General features: G+C 42.0%; 1 protein-coding gene and 1 long non-coding RNA gene across 4 annotated transcripts in view; one reads left to right on the forward strand and one right to left on the reverse strand.

Annotated features, from left to right (window-relative positions):
* LOC115583536 (uncharacterized) overlaps positions 1-1,439 on the forward strand; it is a 3,979-nt gene extending 2,540 nt beyond the window's left edge. Inside the window, exon 2 of the long non-coding RNA XR_003984386.1 lies at positions 489-1,439. This is a non-coding gene — a long non-coding RNA (uncharacterized LOC115583536). The remainder of the gene's footprint in view (positions 1-488) is intronic.
* Positions 1,040-23,124, reverse strand: setd5 (SET domain containing 5). Of its 3 annotated transcripts, none has more exons than XM_030420449.1 (24): positions 23,012-23,124; positions 19,352-19,454; positions 18,712-18,941; positions 18,049-18,104; positions 17,744-17,931; positions 17,493-17,531; positions 17,100-17,390; positions 16,582-16,730; positions 14,152-14,269; positions 13,947-14,056; positions 13,408-13,657; positions 13,128-13,208; positions 10,268-10,429; positions 9,797-10,174; positions 9,410-9,670; positions 9,086-9,203; positions 8,653-8,882; positions 8,165-8,221; positions 7,574-8,059; positions 7,064-7,156; positions 4,417-4,700; positions 4,165-4,286; positions 2,881-2,969; positions 1,040-2,570 (listed from the first exon to the last, which is right to left on the reverse strand). In XM_030420449.1, the coding sequence occupies exons 1-24, from the start codon at positions 23,080-23,082 to the stop codon at positions 1,992-1,994; spliced, it is 4,545 nt and encodes a 1,514-aa protein (XP_030276309.1). In that variant the 5' UTR covers positions 23,083-23,124; the 3' UTR covers positions 1,040-1,991. The 3 variants fall into 3 exon arrangements, with proteins under 3 accessions (XP_030276309.1, XP_030276308.1, XP_030276310.1); XM_030420448.1 differs by having other exon boundaries at positions 18,712-18,971; XM_030420450.1 differs by lacking the exon at positions 7,064-7,156 and having other exon boundaries at positions 18,712-18,971.
* Between the last annotated feature and the right edge of the window lie 548 nt (positions 23,125-23,672).

Below are 23,672 nucleotides of genomic sequence, written 5' to 3' on the forward strand. Positions count from 1 at the left end.
AGAGAGAGAGATATATATATATATACATATATATACATACATACATACATACATACATACATACATACATATATATATACATACATATACACACACACAAAATGCATAGTTTTATATAAAACGGCATACATTTTTTGTGCCGGCCTATACAGGGGCCAAATTAGATTTCTTTCATGGGGCCCAAAATCCCTGGCGGCGCCCTCGCCCCTAATACGTGAAGCGGGCTTATCCGTTCACAATGGTTCGGTTCTCCAATTATACGGCCCTGATATTACCTCCAGAGGCGTATCAGGGCCGGAGCGAAATTTCACCCCTCCAAGAGATTCACACTGAGACGGAGGCGGGGAATTGGCGTAATAAAGCTGCTGTTGGGGATTTATTTTAAATTGAAGGCACACTGAACCAGCATGGCTACCACAGCATCCTGCAGCAACATGCCATCCCATCCGGTTTGTGTTTAGTTGGACCATCATTTATTTTTCCAACAGGACAATGACCCCAAACACACCTCCGGGCTATGTAAAGGCTATTTGACCAAGAAGGAGAGTGATGGAGTTCTGCACCAGATGACCTGGCCTCCACTGTCACCTGACCTAAACCCAATCGAGATGGTTTGGGATGAGATGGACAGCAGAGTGAAAGCCAAAGGGACAAGTGCTCAGCATCTCTGGGAACTCTTTCAAGACTGCTGGAAAACCATTTCAGGTGACGACCTCATGAAGCTCATCAAGGGAATGCCAAGAGTGTGCAAAGCAGTAATCAAAGCAGAGGGTGGTTATTTTGATTAATCTAAAATACAAAACATGTTTTGAGTTATTTCACACTTTTTGTTAACTACATAATTCCATATGTGTTCATTCATAGATTTGATGCCTTCAGTGAGAATCTACAATGTAAATCGTCATAAAAATAAAACCATAGTTTTGAAATGCAGCTGGATTATTCACTTCCTATCTTGTTCACACCCCGTCACCATAATGTATGAATTTGGAGGAAGAAAATGGAAATGATATAATAACAAGATAAAGGCAGCCACATGTGGGGAACATAACTGGATTTCAAATTTATTGGAAAAAACAAGAATGCAGCACCATGAATCATAAGACCTGTATGTCTCAAGTACAATATCAGACATCTACAGTGAAGTAGTCCTAATGTAAAATCAAAACAGTCCAGTGGGGATGAGAGAACAGAAAGAACCCAAAACAAAAGTACATTGAAACAGACGCAGAACGTCGAGAAGGGCTGTTTTCATGTTGAGTGAGTGAACACAGACAGCTGGTTTATCATATGGAATGATCCTATATAGGGAGAACCCCTCCTCCCCACCTCCACAATGCATCTTTAGAACGGATGATTAACATGTCGCCTCTGCTCGCATCACTTCACTTCCCCTTTCCAAATCACATCACTTATTTACTGCAGCACAGACTCAGCCACTCGCCAAATCAAAAAAGTAACATTGACGAAAGAAAAATAAATTGGAAAAAATAAAACAACTCTTGCTTTCAGTTACATATGCATTTAAGCATTTATCCCACCTGGGTACCTTGACGACAGGTACGGCTTTTAATAACTTTGTACAGACATTTGTGTGGAAATTTAAACTTTCCGACATTAAAGAGCCTGTTTGCACAGTCCGGCACATGAGGAAACATTGGGGACAATTTCAAGTTACATGTGATTTCTTGTTTTTTTCTGAATGTGTCATCCAAATCTTTTCCCACTAATTCTGTAATGATGTCCAAAGTCAATGATTAGCTTTGTGCAGATTGTGGTGATTTTTTTTTCTGAAAATAAAGACAGAAAATAAAAAAAGGAGAATTCCGTAAAGAAGTCTTTGCTCCTCTCAGGTCTGTACATTTTCCCTCCCCAAACTCCCTGAGCCTCATTTCACCGCAGCTTTAGGGGTTGAGGAGGTACACAGATTCATACACACTCACGCAAACACACTGACTCACACATACACACACACACACTTGAACAAGGTCCTAAAAGCTTCCTGACTGTGTCCTTACTCCGGGTCCCTGGAGGGGGGAGTGCTGGAACTGACTGATGCTTGTCCCTCGCTGCGGGTAGTGCGTCGGTCCGGAAGCCGACAGCAGCCTGGGGCCGGCCTGCAGCGCCGTCTGGCCCGGGCTGCCTGACTTCAGGCTGCGAGATGCCTGCTGTTGACTCCCTCTGGAGGCCTGGGGGCCCGAGTCTATTTTAGTCTGCCCTTGGACCCTGGGTCCTCGGGTGGGAGACGCAACCAGGCCGCTGCTATTCAAAGGGCTTGCTCTGAAGTGGCTGGTACTGTAGCACTGGCCTCCGTCCACGTTACTGCTGCCACCCTGCTGGTGTAGAAAACCCGTTGGCAGCCTGGAGTCTGAGGTGGTGGTGGTGGTGGGGATTGGGATATGACTGGGATGGGAGGATGGAGGGTGGTCCTGGGACAGACCTGCGTGAGAGGAGCCAAGGCGTTGGTAGAAGCTCTGGCCTGATGAAGGACTGTAGGAACCTCGGAATGGAGAGTTGGAGGTTTGCTGGAGGAACGACGGGCTTTCGGTCTGCCGGTGGCTTTCTGATGACTGAACACACACATAAGCGTCACACTTGTGACAATGACATATTTCTAAGGCTGCATTTCATGTCACTGAGAAAAGAAACAACTAGACAAATCAAAATGGCACTAGCTATGAGTTTAATTTACAATGACTTTCAGAAAAACACAGAATACCAACTCAAAAATAGCATTTAAATGTTTCTGTGAATAGGAACACAGAAAGACTCTAAAGACAACAAATGTTCATCAAGCAGCTTTTCTGCTAATATTATTCTCGGCCTAGCTACTGGCATTTAGGGAATGAGTGATTAACAGTAAGTGGTTTCTTCAGGTACCTGGTGTGAGTAAACAGAGGGACTGTATCTGTGTGGACTCTTCATTGGAGAAGTCATGGACACTGTCTGCATCTCATATCGATCTGCATCTGCAAACACAGAAAGGAGGATCAACTCCAGCGCTGATGAAAAGACATGTGTCGTCATCTGGGAAGTTAAAGTAGAACATACAGTTGGATCCAAAAGTAAGAGACGACCAGTCAAAATACTTGTGTTTTGGTTTGGTTGAATGTAATACCATTTCCTTTCATTAAAAATACTGAAAAGAAATTTTCAGTATCACAGTTTGATCAAAAAGCTAGATTTCTGAAAAATGTACATGTTTTTCTTAGTAGGGGTGTGCCAAAATATCGATACTACGATATATCGCGATATTTCGTCTTGAGGTACATTATCAATACACTGGTGCCAAATATCGATATTTAAAAATGTATAAAAAAAAAAAAAAAAAATTATTTTTTTTTTGGCCCCCCACCACCACCCCTTTTCGGAGGACAGCTTTATCTTTATTCAAACATAGGTATACAACCAAATAAAATTTTAAAAAAATGGTTTAAGTAGCTCTGAAACCCACACATATAGATATTTAATGATAGTTGTAGTCAGTGTGTGTGTTAAGAAGAGTCACTGTGCAATATACTCTTTGTTTACTTGGCTGTCATTCATGTGAAATTGATTGACAATGTTTTGTAATTCCTGTGAAATGGATTCAGTGCAGTCAATAAATTCTGAATTTCTTCAGTGACACAGATATCGTGATGTATCGTGGATGAAATTCCTTGCAATATATCGATTATCGCTGTATCGTGATATTATCGTTATCGTGGGCAAAATATCGTGATAGTATCGTATCGCGAGGTACCTGGTGATACCCAGCCCTATTTCTTAGTATTGTCCCGCTTTGGCTTAAACAACAACATGCACTCCAGCTGGTAACTTCAACCGCATTCAACATTTATGGGGGCACCTGGAGACTGAGAAAGCACTCAAACATCAAAAGAAGCTTTCTGGAACAATGTCAGAGCGTGCTCAGTTAACATGAGTCAGCAGCTCAGTGCATGCTGTCATTAAAGCAAAAGGGGGACAAACCAAATATTAAGATGAACTGATATTAAAATTTTTAAACAAGTATTACGTTTCAACCCGACTGTATATTGCTGTACATTTTCTTATATTTTTAGTTTTAGTTTGTTTAGTTAAGAAGTTTAGTCTTGTGTTTCGTAGTTGTGGCTTTGTCAATCCAATTTCTTTGCAAGGGTCCCTGGAGTTCTAAGGTCTTCATACCAGATTCCTTCTCTGAAACGCCATCACTCCTCTTATAATTCCGCTCCATCTTGATGCTCCTTCGCACTCGCTCCAGAACCCCCTGACCTTCCCTTAGACGTTCAACAGTAGTGGGGACCATCCTTGGAAAAATCCAAAACCCAATGTTATCTGTCAGTCAACTTTACTAATACTAAAGTATCACACATGCTTTTAAAGCATAAGAACCGAAGGTGATTTGACATGCACTGAAGGTGTCTTAAAGCCTCTCACCACTGGTTGTTACTGTCCTGGCGTCTGGGCTGCCCTGAGGGGCCCTGTTGATCTGGAGGACTGACCTCCTCGATCTGTGAGATGGATTTGTGTGCTGAGGAAGAGAAGGAGCTGTGTGAGGAGGCCGGAGGATGCATCTGCTGATGAGAATGGTGATGTTGAGTGTCCTGGATGTAATGGGAGCCAGGCCGAGTAGGGGTGCCGCCTAGAGAGGAACTGCTCCCGACGGGCTCAGGGTCCCGACTGCCACCCTGCTTCCTCTTACGGTATTCCAGCAAAGACACCTGAAGCAGCAGAGGAGGGGCAGGAGGGTTAGATACCTATGAGTTGAAGGACTGACACACATTCTGATGTGCAGGTTTAACATTACTTCATATCATTCAAATGATGCTAGGCTGCTGACTGAATCACATCATTCACAAAAACTGAGTGATGGGCAGACCGCATGCACCACACCAGAGAACTCACCTGGAACCAGTTTTTATAACTTTTCAGTGTGACAAAAACAAAAACACACCTTCATCACCATGGACATTACCTCAAACATGAAAATGACACTGTATGCATCTCTGGTTTGTTTCATTCCATTATATTACTTGTAGTCATGAGAAAGGCTCTAATACAGCATACTGCAGATCACCGTCTCTCTCAATGCATTGTTAGTAACATACAGCATCTAAGGGGCCGTCCAGACGAGAACGCTCTTTTGCGAAAACGGACATGTATTGCATCGTTTTGGCTGACCGTCCACACGGATCCTGAAAACGCACTTTTTTGAAAACAGGTCTCAAGGTAGAAAAATCTGAAAATGTAGTCCTCCCGTTTTCGTGTGGACAGCGAATCTGCATACTTTCCAAAACGATGACGCCTTCGACCTCTGAACCCTGCAACATGTCATAACTACAACAACGGCGGACTGCATGCTCGTGGTTGTGCCGCTGAAGATATTGAGCCTTTCTAGCAACTTACTCGCCTTGTAGTTGAGTGTGAGTCCCAGCAGCAGTTCGACCTCATTAACGGTCCACACGAACAATTCTGTTTTCTTGTATTAGCCATTTTCATCTTCTTGTTGTGTTCGGTTTCTCCATCTACTGTCTGTCTGTTTACAGCGTGCAAGCTTTATGTGCATGCTCCGTCTCTTCTTCTCCATTTTTGGTGGATGTCAAGCGCCACCTATAGGCCTGGAATATGAACTACAGCGTTTTCGGTCTTTTTCAGTGGATCCGTATGGACGCAAATATTCTTGAAACGATGCCAAGGAAGATCATTTTCGTCCATGTGGACGGCCCCTAAAGCTTTGATGACAGAGCAGGCAACTTTAAATGCACGACACAATGATGCAACCACTCTGAAATAACTACACCATCACTCATATCAATTCCCATAGAACACGCATACATACATACACACACCACATGTACACACACTGCCGCTACTGACAATGACAATGAGAGCACTCATACTAGCTTGATGTCATCATGACACAAAAAAGGCTTGTGGGAACAGAGGGAGTTGTATGAATTAGGCAGGGAGAGAATGATGACCACAGTCACATACTGACATGGATGGCTCTTGCCTTAATCTTTCAAATTATATAACATACCAAGCACTAAATATCAATCACACATTACTACATGAGTCTTCTTAGACTTCCGAGTGGCTTTTGGAGTACATTGTACATGCCTCAGTTATATATACTAGACATACAGTTTTTTGGCAGTTGTAAAACCCTCTGTGCCACCATACACATTTTTCACTTTTTCTGTGTTTAGTATGTTGGTGTGTTTCAACAAGGTCTCTGTTTTGTTAGCGGTTCCAGCAGTGGTAAAGATATGTCTAAAGGAAAACTGCTGTTAATTACAATTTTTTTTTTTTTTTATAGCAGTGGCTGAGCTTGCATGTTTTCCTCAAGACAGTAGTTTTCACCAAATCACATTATTATGATGTGATGGGTTTTTTGGTAGTGGGTGCGCAACATTGCATTACATCTGATACATTGCTACAGCAACCTGGGATTTGTATTTATGACAATTATGTTGCACTCCAAAGCATTGGCTGATTTGATTTGACCAGCTACATAGCTACATATTAGCTCGGTTTAACATTACATTTACCAGGTCATGGCTGATGAATTTTGTAACAAAGAAACTCTCAGACACATCCATTTGTAGCATCCCCAATTCAATCTGAGCCCCTGAACTTTCGTATAGTGCCATGTAAAATTGCATGTGTTCTGCTATAAACCACACCGTTAAATTTCACCTTCCTTTTGTAGCAGTGCATGGACCATTGACCACAGTTTGGAAAAGAGCCATGGATGAGATGGAGCAGAAGACACATGGGGCTTCATCTCAACAGCATCATGAGAATTCATGAACCATCGGTCTCTTATGTTGAAGGCAATGGATAAACCTTTGCACACTTTAATGAATTTGACTGAAATGGCACAATAACACTCCTGCTCAAAACTATAGTGTCATAACTCAATGTTGGTTTGGAGAGGGGGTAGGGGACGGGGACGGGGTTGGGGTGGGGGGGGGGGGGGGGACGGAACTGTTTGAGCATGGGGTGAGTGTTTAATGCAGATGCAAAGAAACAATATTTACATGCACACTTCTAAAGATGTAGTTGTAGGGAGAATATTCACCATATTTTGTACTGGCTTGTATTCACTTCTTACAGCTATAGCCTGGTAATCTGGCTTCCCTGTCAGCAGACTAATGGTATGCTGGTTGGCCCTCTGCCTTGGAAGAAAAGTGGAAGAGAGACTTGGCAAAGAGTGTCAAGGAGCAGCGAAGGTGAGGAAGGGAACTGAGGGAGAGGAGGGGGGAGGGAAGGAGGAGGAAGGGTCAAAGCTACAGAGTGAAATCATTTCAAATATACACATAAAATGGTTCAATATGTTTTAAAAATGCCTGGTGCTTTTTGATTTGACCAGCTGACACACAGGACCAATTGAAATATTTAAGACAAAGTCAACAGGCAACAGAGCAAGGGGAAAGGCACATCATGAGCGGTGGCTTTCCAGTTTGCACATATCACATTCAAAGAAATTTGTGCTGGAAAAGAGCAGATGAAACTGCTTCCGATTTACCTGAAAACTTTCTGAATACAAAACAGTTTTCACATTCGTCACATTAAGATGTGGAGAACTTGCCTTCTTCTTTTGTGGTGGGTTGCTCGTGTGAGGTGGTGTGCCACTATCTGGGTAGCCTCCCCCATAATGAGGCTCGCCGTAGGGTGACATGGAACCAGTGCCCACATCTCCCAGTTGCCCCTGACCACTTATGGAACTGTGGAAGGACTCTGCTGGGGAGAAACCGCCTTCTGACTGGCAGAGGCGGCGGTCTGTGGCCACAGGGTTCCCAAGGTTTGCGTTGAGGGGGGAGCAGGTATATATGAGGTTGAATTCAGTCCTGAAGGCCTGCTCCCTGTTTTGGGGCGTTAGGTCTGAGGAAGGACATAACACTGGGTTAAGGGAACAAGCGCCTACAGATGATGGGCCGTGGGAATCACTGCCTGAAGGGCCTCCGGGAAGGGAAAAGTCTTCTGATGTCATGGCCACCGGGCTCTCCAAGCTGGAGGGCAGTGACAGGTCTGGGAACTGAGGCCGAGGGATGTCAAAGTCTGTCTGAAGACATGGCTGGACGTGGAGAAAGAACAGAGATGAAATAGACACAGAGGAAGAGCAAAAGGACAGTAGTTTGTCAGTCTGCATTACAAAAATGTCAAAGAGATGGGAACCTACCTCAGGAGAGATGGACTCAGGCCGGTGAACAGGAGATGCCTCGGGGGACGATATGTTCTAAAGAAAAAATGCAAAGGCTATTAGAAACAAATATTAGCAAATTAAGCTTCCTTGGTGTGTTGGTGTTGAAGTTTAGTAGTTCTTCTCACACAGTATTTAATTCAAAAACGTAATTATGTCAGGCATCAAAAGGTTCATTTGAATACCAACAGTAATTTATCCTCATTGATTAACAATGCTCCTCAGATGCAATGATGTATAATTCCAAACACTAAATATACTCAAGGGGAGGTTTAAATGAACTGACTTTGATCTCTTAAATACACATTTACTTTATGCAGAAATAAACACAGAATATACATCGATGTCTGGCACTTGGTTAGCAACTCAGTCACTTCATTACAACACAGATATAAAGAAGGACAAGGTTCATAAAACAATTACTTCCTAAGACTTATGTAAGCAAGCTGTTCAAAGTAAGCCCATACTTCAAATTGCAGTGGCGTGTTGCAGCGGCTGGCGGGCAGCGAGGGCATGGGTGAGTAGGCCAGACCATTGGGCAGCAGGGACCCGCAATGGGTGTGGAGCAGCGGATGGAGGATGTCCTCTGGGAGTGGCGGTGTGATGGGTGACAGCGGGCGAAGTAGGTGGTCCGAGGGTGCTGGGGTCATCTCGGGCATGTACTTGGAGCGACGCTTCTTAAACGGTGCATTGAGTTCTGTGAATTTAAAACACAGAATGTGGAAAAAAATATGGAAATTGTACGGAAACACATGACAGGACACAAGGGTTACAACAGTCAAGTATTTTATAATTTAACTATACATCAGAGGAAGCAGTTAAGATTAATCTTCTCTTTGTGCTTTAAAAAAAAAAGCAGAAGTAAATGAGTCATCCAGCTGGAGGTGGGAATGTACGTACCAGTGGACAGAGGGTTGGGGGTGGATCTGCTACTAGTACTTTGCTGGGAGGAGGTTGACTCTGTGCCATCCTCCACACTGGCTGAACAGCTCTCATCCTCCAGCTGCTTTATCCATCTCTGCATCAGGACAGAAATGTTAGCATAAAGACAAAAAATGAAAGATCTGTTTAGATTTTCACAACTAGATAAGACTCTAGAAGAAAGGTTTGAACAGAATTTAACACATTTTATAATAGAAGGTGAGTGGAAGTCTGCACAAAGGGTTGCACTGTATGATGACAAGATACTTCCAGAACTTCCAACTTTTTTATAATACTTCTCACCTTCTTGTAGCAGCCATAAGTGCCATCCATTTGGAGTGGGCGGGGCTTGCGTCTCTCTGGGTTGAAGGGGGAGCCGAAGCGGACGTAGTGTCTGGGTGTGGTGCAGATAAGCGATGATTGGGAAAGGCCTGGCAGCATGTTGAGTGTGGTGGCCAGCACCGTGGGGTCAGTGGTTATCCGCAGCGGGCGCTCAACAAGCACCTCTTGGTGGACTTTGTCCCCTCCAGGGACCTTGTCATTCAACCACTCTGTTACCAGGTACTGAGAGCAAAGACAACCATTAACTGATCAACTCTGTGTCTGCATGGAATATACCAATTCATAAATAATAGGCAAGCTGAGTTGAAAGTCGAAAAATGATATCTACAATCTCTAATGTTGACAAACCTTCTTAGTTTTAGGATAGCGCAAGTTGCCTCTGTTTATGCAGTTTAGACCCTGGCCATCTCCATCTAGGAGATGACCCCCAAGACAGCTCTCTCCATGGGCATGTTCAGCACCATATGGGCCCTGAGATCCCTCCTCATCAAGAGCGGCACCTTGATCAGCAGATGATGGAGTTGCTGCCATTGCTGCAGCCGCAGCCGCAGCAGCTGCCTGCTGGGCAAGAGCTTGGCGCTGGCGCCGGGCACGTTGGGATGAGCTTGACCGGTAGCGAGAGATCCGACTTTTGGGCCGGGGTTTGGCAGGTCGTGCAGGTTTAGGGGGGGCGATTGGGGCAGGCAGGGTAGGTAACAAGGTCTTTTCTTCAACCGATGGCCCTTCCTGTAGAGGGAGGATTAAATAGATTAAATAGATCCAACACTAACAAGGAAGATTCACAAGTGCAGATGAAACAACTTGATTTCTGTCACTGACCATGACATAGGTGGTGCGTCGTGTGCTAACCCCCACTCCAGGGTTGTGGGTTACGGAGGTGTTCCCTGCAGGGTTTCCTGACCCGTCCTCAGTCTCAACACCCTCCTCCTTTACCTCTGCTCCTCCTACTCTCCTCCGCCTCTTGTCTAGGCTGTTACATGTCTACATGAATAGGGAGACACACAGGAGAGGAATTACACATGCAGTCTACCTGAAACATTACTATTATTTTTTTTATATAAATGTTTTTATTGGAGGATCAAGGATGTTACATTTTACAGGGAGTGAAGCAGTTCTCCAGTTTCATTTTACCTTAAACAAAAAAACTCAAAAAAAAACCTTATACAAACCCCCCAAGAGAGAAAAGAGAACATTGCTTAATATAACTGAAACATTTTGTCTTTGAATTACTGATGTATTGTTGGAATTGAGATCCAATCCAATTTTCTATTACTTTTATTGTCAAGAGGAAAAATAGTAAGTCAACTCCAGATGCTTCAAATGTTCTTACCATTCAAATCTGCTCTAAACCATGTGTGCTGAATAAGAAATCCCACTTGATTGAAAAATTGGAGGCGCATGGCCAATGGTTTTTACTTAGCATAGGTTATGCCCACTAAACACCATATAAGGGCAGGTGTTGTGCCGTGTGCAAATAGCCGACTATGGCGATGCAATTAAAGAGATGCCACCAAAAAGGGTTGTAAGATGAAGGAGAATGTCAGTGTGGAGGTGAGTGTGGTCGGGGCACGGCTGCAGGAGAGAGAGGTGGAGAGCGCTCAGGAGAGCAGAGCCAGGTCAGTGATTGACAGAGCTAGCATCCACTTACTAATCCCTCACTCCCTTTAAATGCAGTAGCGGCTGGACCTCGGATGGCGGAGGAGTGGGGATGCGCTGGAGGGCAGTCTGATAGCAGAGGAACAGTACAGGAGCAGGAAAGCAGGAGGAAGAGCTCAGATGCACGAGCTGCATTCGGACCCGTAGCTGCATCACTGTGCGGTCTAAAATAATAAAAGAGCCCTAAACCCCAGCACTGTGTAGGTGTGCGTGTGTGTGTAGGAGGGTGGTTCGTGCGTAAAGAACTCACGGTAGCCTGGAAGAGGGCTACAGTCAGCAGCAGCGAAATTAAGGTACTGTTAAATCAAATAAAACAACGTAAACATGTAATCTTCCACAGTGCCAGCACTGGTGTTCCAGCTTTAGGACACATTGACCTGGCCTTCAACACTCCAACTGAGTGCTCTACCACTGTTGTCAGAGTGGTCCTGTCTTGTCTAGAGGTCGACCGATTAATCGTTTTGGACGATTAATCCGTGCCGTTAGGACGTTTTACAAACTATCGGAATCGGCGGAACTTGGCTCCGATAGTGGCCGATGGCTGCAGTATTTTTCCACAGTGCTATAAACTGCTTCTTCCCTGCCCTGCTCTGTCTCTCTGATCACTGGGGGGCGGGGCTGCTCTTCACACACAGCAGCGGCAGCAGAGAGAGGAGAGAAGTGCCCCAGGTGGAGATGGCGACACGCGTTATTGTAAGTGCAATAAAACCTTCACGAGTTGAAAGTCAACAAACATAACCTCCTTGGCGGAGACAATGAGTACCACTTGTTCAACAAGCATAAACGTGCATCATATTTCAGCATAAACAGTGACATTTCCACCGGCACGTTTTATACGACCACAGTGCTTGTTAAGCTAACAATTAACAGCTTGTTAAGAACACGCCAGTCTGTTCATCTTAGTTTGCCATGAATCTTAACACTTGGCAATTTCTTGTAAACTTTAGCTACTGGCTGAGACAAACCAGCCCCCCCCCCCCCCCCCCCACCACCACCCCGAATGTATTCTTTAAAAAAAATTTTATTAAAAAACAAACCATTCTTAAGTAGTGAAAAAGCACAGGTATGTTAAGAGTATGGATAAGATAAAGATAAAATCATAACATACCATCCCTAGCTGGTTAGTGGTTACAGCCTGACTATGGGAGGATGAGAAAATCACAGTTCAAATCCCTTCACTATACGCCTTGTTTAACCAGTGTTATTTTGTGATTATTATTTTTTATGGCACACAGTGCTATCACTCACACAATGTGAAGGATCACTTAATGGATGGATTAGAGAGGGTGCTTTGATCTGTACGTGCAATCTACAGCACTGATATTTGGTGCTAGAGCAAAAAAACATTCTTAATCTCTACCTGCTGGTTAGCAGTGTACAGGAATGCTACTGGACCATGAATGACATTATGTATTTGGTACTTTTGAAAGAAGACAGCTCATCCTGGACCGTCTCCCATCTCTCACAGGATTTGACCAGCATTCGTTTCTCAAAGTTGAGGCTGCAGGTTTTTGCACAAATCCATAAGCAGTGCTCGTACAAATCTGTTCATTTGTCTCATCAATCAGATCCGTGCCATTCCTAAAAACATGTTCTCTGCATAAGGCCCTGTTTACAAAACAATCTAGTAACAGTAAGTAAACAATGATTCATGTGCTGAATGCACGCAATCATCCCAGGGTTTTTTATAGTCTTAATTAGGAGCAGTTGTCCAATAGTAGTTATTGTTTTCCCAAATAATTAAACAATCCAATCATTTAACCATATAGGCTGATAATCCAAATGTGATTATATAAAGGCATTTTTTTTAACTTTCTATAACTGAAAACGTATGTTTCTGTGCACTGGAAAAACAAATTGTGGACTGTGTAAAAGGGATGTTTTTCTCTTTTTTTTGGTAAGAGTGCTCACGACCACTGTTCCAATTTTCCGCTAAAGGGAAGAGCAAAAAAAAGAAGATATTGTTGAATCCCAGGAATCAGTGGGTACTAATAAAAGAAGACAAATATTCAAAATGTCATACTCTTTTACAGGAGATGGCAACCCCATTTTCATCCATCTCTCCTTCGTCTCCCTCTGCCTTCATATCATCCAGCAATTTCTCCTAATGGCACAAAAAGGCAGCACATTAGGACAACATCTTAGCTAGCATGTGAAGTACAAACAGAAGTGTCTGGCAAACAAAAACATTTTTCAAAAGCTGCAAGCGCAGTTTTTACAGTCACTTTAACCTCAGTTAGATATATTTGTAAGATCCTTTTATCGGGCACACACACAGGCACACACAAGGCACATGCACACACCTCTGTGTCACTGTTCCCTTGTAGTTCTTTGGCCTCCTGGTGCTGGTCGAGGGTCTGGTTGCCCTCCCCAACAACACAGCCCTCCAGCTCTCTCCTGCGAGCTTTTCTACGTCGGGTCTCAGCACCAACAAGTGGGGAGGGAGGTGGCAGGGAGGGGGCACTCAGCAAGCTCTCCCTTGGGCTCAGGTTGTGCTTCTGCACCGGGCAGTTCTGGTTTCCCTTATGGCAGGCACAGTCCACTTTGTAATTACTGTTTAGTTGTGAGAGAGAAGATTATGATGAATGAAATGGCAAAGGATGAAGACAAGAAACCTAGTAGCAATAAGCTTAGCATGTGTTTCAAGGTAGATCAAAGGAAAACGTATATCCCCTTTAGACCCCATAATACTGTGGTTACATTTATACTCACAGTATGTTTCTGTAAGGAACTGGATTATCACTACATATGCACACGTTGTATGGATTTCAGCTTTGTTTTTTTTTTAGTTTGGTTTAAAAGCATGTGGAAGGAGAGATAAGGGTTGTAGGGCAGTACTGACCAGCTATTGAACTCATAGTCAAATCCAATGGTGACCTCAGCATCCTTTGCTATTTGACTGACAGCATAGATACACAGATGGATCATGCCATCAGCAATCATATGCCGGACCTGGGAAAGGAAACACATAATACTCAGAGCTGCACAGAAGGGATATGTTACTGGTATTATTGAGACTCGAAGAAAGAAAAGGCTTGCTGGCTGACCTCGGCATTGGGCGTACAGGACCTCCTGATAAAGCGTGCATCATTTCCAAAGGTTCTTGCATCTACACACATCTCTACATCATTGAACTTTGAGTAGAACAGCACAAATGGGTAGGGTCTAAAAGAGGGGAAAAAAGATGATAACAGTGGTGTCAAAAAGCAGTTTACAGGTAATAGAACACGTTGTATAGAAGACTTAAAGTGAAACTCTCGCCAAAATGCAACCAAGGCTGTATTTGTGATTGAATATGAGTCAAAACTTTGGGTAAATGCATAATTATGACAAAAGAGGCACTTTTAAAATTTACCATAGTTTTGTTTTCGGGCACGCTAATTTTAACGGGAGTGCTCGGGGCAGGATACGATGGCATCAAAATCGCTATTTTTAAAACACTAAGAAGGCTCGACACAACATGAAACATTGCTCGTAGTATCACCAGGGTCTCTACACATGAACACGAGCATTGAGAACATTGTTTGTGTACACAGAGTTTATGAAAAAGAAGGTTTTTGAACTACTCACGTTAGCTGCTTAGTTCCATATATATGCACGGAAAATGTGTTGTTTTGTCGTTGGCGAAAAGCAACATTGACGTCCACGTTGGAAAGGGAGCCTCATATTACAAGCAATACTTCTATACTACTACTATCGGCTGCGGGAAAAGTCACGTGACATCTCGCGTGGATAGTTGTTGGAAGCCAGTATGCTACCTATTGAAACACATCCAGGTTGGGCTAGCTGAGCAACTCACAAGACCCCCCTCCTATCCACTTACTAAATGACATAGTAAAGGCAGACTTTTCAAATGCCATGTACAATTTCACTCCATGTACAGATCTGTGCAATAACTTTACGACTTTGTGATTCAAAGACTAGCAATTATGCACCCATCCCCCATCCCATCTAGAAGCTGTCGTCACTAACATTTCGGTAGAATATAACCAAAAGTGCATTACCTCCACTCTTTCTGCTGCCACTTGTACTGCTCTTGGAATAGCATTTTTCCTTAAAAATGCTTTCTTTGTTTCCCGAGTGTTGGAGTCATCGATAAGTCGTCATGGTCAAAGTGGTCACTACAATCTCGCTAGTCCTTCTTTCTCAGTGTCTCGATCGGTGTGTTGATGTCGACTTGCAAAACAATTAGCCACTGATTCAGGATGTCCCTACTGCAACTGAACGCCAGTCTGTGAAAAGTTTCAGGAATATCATTTTCATCTTCTTCCCACATCCAGGAAAAGCACAAAAACGAACCATCTTGATTTATGCTGTGACAACTTCGGTGTCTCCTCTCGGTCTTCTTCGCTGTTGTGCTGTGTTTGTCTCTCTCAGGTCACCGGTAGAATACTGGCTTCAAGCAACAACTATCCACCCGAGATGTCACGTGGCTTTTCCGGGTGCTGAAGTAGTAGTATTGCTTGTAATATGAGGCTCCCTTTTCAACGTGGACGTCAATATTGCTTTTCGCTAACGACAAAACAATGAATTATCCGTGAATTCAAATGGAACTAAGCTTGAGGAGCGTCCCATCATTACTCTCCTTCCTGATGGTCGCATTCGTGGATCGAGTGCGACCATCCATGCCATGACGGCCACGCGCCGGAGATGCAGCAGCTAACGTGAGTAGTTCAAAAACCTTCTTTTCTTAAACTTTGTGTACACAAACAATGTTCTCAATGCTCGTGTTCATGGGTAGAGTCCCTGATGATACTACGATCAAAGTTTCATGTTGTGTCGAGCCTTCTTAGTGTTTTAAACGTAGCAATTTTGATGCCATCGTATCCCTCCCCGAGCACTCCAGTTCAAAATTAGCTTGCCCGAAAACGAAACTACGGTAAATCTTAAAAGTGCCTCTTTTGTCATAATTATGCATTTACCCGAAGGTTTGACTCATATTCAATCACAAATAAAGCCTTGGTTGCATTTTGGTGAGAGTTTCACTTTAATGCAGTTTATTTGATATATAAGTAACATTCAATAATTTAAGTTCAATTGTGAAACAGAAATTTACAGGGATTGAGGAGGAATTGGGAAGAATATTTTCATTTTTGCAGGTTGATATACTCACAGTTGATATTTACAGTGATGCAATAAGATAAAATGTTTTAAAAGTTGTGGATAATTTAGTTAAAATGTGTAAAATCTCATTCATATTGCATTTGTAGTCAAAGACAAAGGGGGAGTGGAGATAGTTTTGTGACCTCTAGCAGTCAAACAATTCTTGCTTCAGGATTTAATAACTCTTGAAATGAACAGTTTGCCTTTACCCTTCTTCCTTTTTTTGGAATTGTGGGAACTGTCAGAGCATCAAGCTAAGGCATAATTTGTTGGCAACCTACAAGGTGAAACTACATTGTAATATTTGTCAATGTCTGTGGACCTGAGTTTCTGCAGCACAGTAGTCCAATAAAAAATATACCACGATCTCTTACTTTTTGAAGAAGTGCCCGTTAACTTCAAACTGTTGTTTGAGCATGACCTTTCCCCGATATTCAATGATGAGCGTGTCTGGATCCAGGTTCTTGGCTGCTCTGAGGATCTTCCTGTGTTTCTGCACCCGTGTTACCCGCCCCAACTGGAGCTACAAACAGCAAATCACATATTGTTAATTTGCAAATACAGGAAAACATTCAATATATTGTATTTAAGCACCATAACACCATTGTATCTGGTTATCTGCCATGCAGGCAGAGCATGTCTACAAATCCTGCAACTAAGGATCAAGTTGAAGCAAGTGATGTCTTGTCTTGAACAGGCTTTCTTGCTCTAATTTGATCAACTCAGCTAAAAATTCTGTTTTATAATGTGTTACTTTATGCTTAGTTATAATTGGCTAGTTGCTGCTACATTGCAATTTTACCTGCTAAAGTTACATTGTGAGTTATAAGCTGAATCACATATTGTTTGGTTGACAGTGCAGCTGTGAGTTTGAATCAGGACTGTAGCTGACCTGCATCTGTGAGCCCAGCACTGTGTTGTTACAACCCAGCTCAGTGCGGTTGATGGTATCCATGGTGACAACTGAGGTGTGGATCTGTGTAGAGGAAGGAGGTGTTGTGGTGCCACTTTCAGCCTTTGAGACAGGGGTGCCTGTGGTGCAGTGAAGCTGAAGAAGTGTCTGGACATCAGCGCTGTACTGGTTGGCTAGAGCCTCCTCATACTGGTCTGTCCACTGGCGGATCCTGCTCTCCCATCCCTCTACTGTGTTTTCATCCAACACGTTGGCCTCTGTTGTTGAGTTCTAGGCAGAAGAAAAAAATAGACAAGGTTTTGACACAAGTTTTTCTTTACCGAAAAGGAGAAGCATGATTGAAAATAAATGTCTGGTTAACTCCAGTCTTACCTTCATCCTCATGGACTTCCTTGAACCCTCTCTGAAAGCCTAAAAGAGGGTAAATGAACCCAATTTAATACATGGACAGCCACTATTCTCTAATCCAAAACAAATCTGAGCTATTCCCAATATGACAATACAGTACCAAAAAGATAGAACTTCCATTATGCAGACCTTAACATTTATTAATTCCTTCACTCTGTCGATTGTTTTTTGCTAGACTCACTCTTAACCACTCCACTTCTCTACAGTTTGCACACCTTGACTTTCTTGCCCTTTGGTGTTCCACGGGCCTTCTCTATACTTTTCTTCCTCTTTTTGGATTTGCTTCTTTTGACCCGGTTGACAGTTAGTTTGATGCTGGTTGGCGTGTGCTGGGTGGCGGTGTAGGAGATAGTGGATGGTGATACCTCTTCATCACCACTCTCAGTGGCGCTGCTCTCGCCCGCTTTTTAAAAAAATAAACAAACAAAAAATCACCACATTTGATGAGGATATAAATTCTTAATTTATATGAGACTTGACACCAGACTTGAAACTAATAAAGCAAGACAAAACAATGAACCTGAGACATTTTCTGTTTTTCTGTGTTGGCCTTCTCCTTTCCTCCTGTCCAGTCCCCTGTGACAAAAAAGGCAAAAAAACACAGCAGCACATAATGTCAAATAGGCTATGATTCAAATGAACTCAGCAACAAAATTTCTATCTGACCAGACAGAAAGCTAAACCTTTTAACTGACTTTTGCAAATGGTAGTATATTCTGCTAGCCTAACATTTTAGAAAGGATTGTTAATCAAGCCTAGAGAGTGGTCACAGTTGAGGTTTAGAAACAAACATTAATAGTAGTTTTATGACCAGTGTGTGGGGTTTCACATTATGTTGTTTAAGAATATTAAGTTTGACCAAGGTAAGTATTGTATCTACAAAATAAAAAACATTCTACTGCAATCTCAACACTGTGGATGTTATTCAATAACATAGTTTATGATTTTAAAACTGTCTTAAGGGGAAACAGAGCTCTGATCCCACAATTATTGTTTGCAGTTTTAAAACCAGGAGATATGAAACACAATACACACATTTTAATAATAGCTAAGCCTTAAGGGGTGTACTACTCTTCTCAATGACAGAGCATTGTTTTGCTCTCCTTTCTCAAAAATTCCACAAGACTTTGTTTGATCATTCCATTCTCGCATCTGATACAGTTCATGGTTTTTCATCTCTCACCTGCAGTTGTCACATTTGATTAGCAGGCCGTCCGAAGTCAGGCTGCAGTGACACCAGCTGGACATCGCACCGTCCTCCTCTGAGGAGCTGTCGCTGTCAGCCGAATTTTCCTCAGTTTCGTGATAGCGGGAGGTGCGTACCACGCCGTTGAGATCCATACGGGGAATGATGGTTTGGGAGAGCGGGGAGGCAGGTGGGGTGGGGGGAGGGGGCGCGCCATAGTTGTGATCCTGACAACACACAACGGAAGACTGTTGCATCTTCAAACAACGGGTGTTCAGGCAAAAAAGGGAAACGGAAAATGGAGACAAATGAAAATGAGGGCAACAAAACAAGTATGTGAAACAGTACAGTTGTTAATAACGGAAGTCGTTTGTGGTTACAGAAGACTAAAAGTAGGATAGACATTCATGTACTTAAAACTAGAAGCACCATCAGTCCTTACTGTTTTATTTTAACTGACCAAGGAACTTGAAAAGATTAGAAAACAAGAAAAGACTGGATGGATTAACTAAGTTATTATTTTAGCTTTTAAATAGCTTATAACTTATCCTTGATTATTAGCGAGTACTACCAATTTCATACAGTTAGACATGCTATGATTAGAACTGATAACTAGAAAAGAACTGTATGAACTCACAGCATATGGTAGTCCCCGATACCCATGACTCTGTGCGCTCCCACAGCTGTGGCTGTTGTAGTTTTTCTCATTCACGGCAGGGCTTGCTTCAACTGACTCAGGGCTGGAAAGTACAAAAAAATAATATTATCTGAAGGAATACAAATTAAACAAGAATCCCAACTATGAAACAGTGCATTCTTTCCATCTAATTTACAAGAGCTCTTATGCAAACAACAGTTTTAATAGAAAACAGTCACCTGATGGCACCAAGTCCCTGAAGTTACTCTCTAGCCAGGGAAGACAGCAATTTAGGAAATGAAATGTGGGCGCCATTATGTTATGCAACTTCTTTCGCCCTTTAACTAGGGTCTCAGACAGTGAACAACCTTGCCTTTCACCCCACACTACTCCATTTCTGGAGCAACCTTCAATGTCAAAAAAATCAAAATGACAAAATGTTACATTAAAGTGTCTAGATTTAGTTAATTTCAGCAGAGGGTTTTCTCATGTGTTAGAATCAATCCTACTGACTGAGATTTGGGAAGACTAAAAAGGATAAATTATTAGCTGGTAAAAAAATCTGCTTGATATTTGGAAATTTATGTTAGCAGCTTTTTATCAGTATAGGTGAAACTCTAGCTGATGAATGAGCCAATAATATGAAGCTCAATTGCTTTCATTGACTTACAGCATGTTCACACTCTGGACACACTCTGATACAGTAGATGGTGGTATGCACCTGTAACTTTAGCTTGGAAGCCACTAGTTAAATACAGAGAAGAAGATAAAGCTGTTGTGGAATAGGAACAACTGCAACAAGCTGTTGTAATGCTCATGACATTAAACTGCTGCATCTGTATAGACTAGACAGAAACATGTTGTCACAGGTGTGTGTATTTATAATACATTTACCACAGGGGTTCAGACAAAAGGGACAAAGTCTGTTATAACAACAAATCTTATTATAGCTACCCAATATTACATCCTCCAATTTTGCTAACTACATTTGAGCATACATACATACATTTTTTCTCCTCTGGTATAAATAAGCTACAGGTTAGAAACTTACAGTTCTTTAGTTTACAGTTTTTTATAAGAAATAACTTACTACTGCTGCTTTAGTGAGCATTCTGGGCAACAACTGAGTGGTGTGTGACTCATAACACACTGTCCAAAAATTACAAATTTTAAATGTTCTCTTTCCAAGTGTTTCCGTGATAGAAAGTCAGTCTAAAGGTCTTCTGACACCCTAAGTTCAGAAAAAAGAACTTGACAAGTTAATGACTAACCTCCGTTTTAATATTTCGTAAATACAGTCACATAGTTGTTTTATACTGAATTGTGATTTAACCTTTCCTAGTTTCATTTGCTATATTGTTTTCAATATTGGATATTAATTAGTATTTGCTCTTACAAACAATTTGTTTATTGTAAATGTTTTCTGAAGTTACTTGTTTACTTGACTCTCAATTGCGATTGAGAAATACACAATTACTGCAACCCACAGTAAATAAACACCGCAACACAGGTTAAACCATCTGGGCAGGTTTGATAAGAAAACAATAAATGTGAAATATAGAATTAACATTAGTAGACTTAACGCCAACAAAGTTTTTATTCTCTCTCCAACATGTCACAAACAGCTCCTGACTTGATACACTACTGGGTGTGCTCTCTGGTGGCAGGCATCTTAAATTATGATGTTACAATGTTACAGGGCTCAGGGGTTGATGACTTTTAGAGTGTCTGCAATGGATGTTGGTATCATCCGTCAGCCCAACCCTACTATTTTCTAACTTCAGCATTCATTTTTGGGTTTTTTTGTTTGTTTATTTGGATCTGCATTAGCAACTGGGTTACAGCAGTTATTAAGGTGGTGTAGATAAGCAGGTGGACTAGGGCTGCACGATCTATCGTTTGAGCATTGTCATCGCAATGTACATGTGCACAATAGTCACATCGCAGAGCCTGCGATGTAGGCTGATGAGCTCATCTAATTTCAAGGGTACCTGACATACACTGTGCATGCAGACTCTGCATGAGCAGTGATCCACCAATCATTAGCTCTTATTCAGTGTACCGAAACAGACCACACCCCTGCACATCAAGTGAGTCGCTGGTAACAACATTGAAAAATGAGCAACAACAAGAGAAAATCGCAGAAAACAAAAGACTTGGTGCCAAAAAGAAAAGCAACGTCAGTTATCTGAAATTATTTCAGCTACAGAAAGGTTGATATTGACCAAACATGTGTTCTGTTACGTCGGTACCACACAGCTAAGTACGACAAAAAGAGGTAAGATCAGTCAGTACATTTGCATGCCCAGTTTAGTTGGATTACAGCCATAGTTCGACGGTGCTACTCAATCAGACAACTGCAATCCTCCGAGTATATATGCCAGTGAGAAAATCTGATTATTGGCTGGAGCATGTCATACCCCGATACGATAGGTAGCGCTGTACCCATTTCATCTATCGTACATGATAATTACACAAACTAGATGCTCTTTCTTGCGGTTATTTCGGAGGAAAGACGCCGCCACTGCTGTCCTTCTACCTCTGGCTCACGGCCCCGGGAGAGAAATCTCGCGCCTGCGCAGAACGCAAAATCCGATCCGATCTGATAGAGCGTATACATGAAGGAGTAATGCGACTATCATTCGAATACTCTGGGTGTTTTACTTCGACTATGAAAAATCCAATCCGGTCCTAAGTGTATTATTCCACTTAGGAAAAGTTCTTTTAGTCAGTCTGCATTCTCTGTTAGAGCTGCACTAGAATGGAATTCCATCCCAGCAACTATTAGAGACCTGAATAGCTATAGTTTATTCAGAGCTCATTTGAAGAGATGGTTAATTGGTGCTCAGCTCTGTCAGCACTAACACTTGATTACACCTTCCTGTCCTCGGTCCGTCTGTGCTGAACCTGTAGCCATCTTCTCTTTTTACTGCGTGCTGTCTTATTGTGGTCTTGTTTTTATTGTGTTGCATGCATTCTGTATTTGTGCTTCTGCTTTGCATGCTGTGGTGTGATGTGTCTTGCGTCTTGCGTCTTGAATGATGTTTTCTAAATTGATGTTATATATGCTATTTTGTCATGTTTGTTAACTGCTGTGCATGTTTTGTAGATTGTCCTGACTAGTAATTTTGTAATTTCAATCTTATTTTTTATATATTCTGTTTTGTTTTTAGGGTGACTTTAACATCTGTCTAGGGACTACAGATGAAAAATAGCCTCTTGGCTAATTCTGGCACATTTACAGTAATGTTATCAATGTGCACTGTCCCTGTTTTCAAATAAACTAAATTTCAAATTTTAGTCAGACTAAGGTGTATGCATTTTAAATATTTGATCATAGTCGGACTAACCCAGTAATTTGGTTTTCTTGAGTGTCATGTAAACACACTGAGTGTAGGTTAATTGTCCACAAGATATCAGCAGTGCAGCATAACATAGAGTGCTATTCATATCATCTGATGAAAATTCCTGTATTTTTCATGTCGCTATGTATGCATGTATGCATGTATGTATGTATATAAAATATACACACACACACACACACACACACACACACACTTGGCGTCACTAAAATAAGACCTGGGTTGTTAATACACAGATACTTCTTCAAGATGCGGGAACAACTATTTGAGTCCAACAGAGCTGGTAGCAGCGACTTACTCTGATCCAGCAGCCATATCTGAGTAAGACGTTTCAGGTGTAGTGACTCCCAGCGCGATTACTATGCTCATGACGTCCAGCACAGCGGCGCGTGGGAGGGGGGGAAGAGGGGGGAGGGGGGAGGGGGAGGGGAGGGACAGGATGGGATAGGGGGAGGAGGAGAGGTAAACAGAAGAATCACAGGGTCCCAACTACAGCAGCAGACCACTCCAGAGGTGGGGCGCGGCCGAGCCGTAGGCCACGGCTCACGGTCATGGGGGATCTGAGGAGAGAGGTTAACAGACAGAGATACCATCAGATACACTCATACACAGCTTGCAACATGACTCAGCACGGCATGTGATACGTAGGAAAAAACCTGCACTAATTATATATATATATATACATATATATATATATATATATATATACATATACATATATATATATATATATATATATATATACATACATACATATATATATATATATATATATATATATATATATAATATATATATATATATATATATATATATATATATATATATATATATATATATATATATATATATATATAGATAGAGAGAGAGAGAGAGAGAGAGAGAGAAATAGAAATAGAAATATAGAATATATATAGAAATAGAAATATACATATATTTATTATGCATCTATTGCATTT

This window comes from Sparus aurata, chromosome 6 (assembly GCF_900880675.1).
Source record: "Sparus aurata chromosome 6, fSpaAur1.1, whole genome shotgun sequence".
Classification (NCBI taxonomy): Eukaryota; Metazoa; Chordata; class Actinopteri; order Spariformes; family Sparidae; genus Sparus; species Sparus aurata.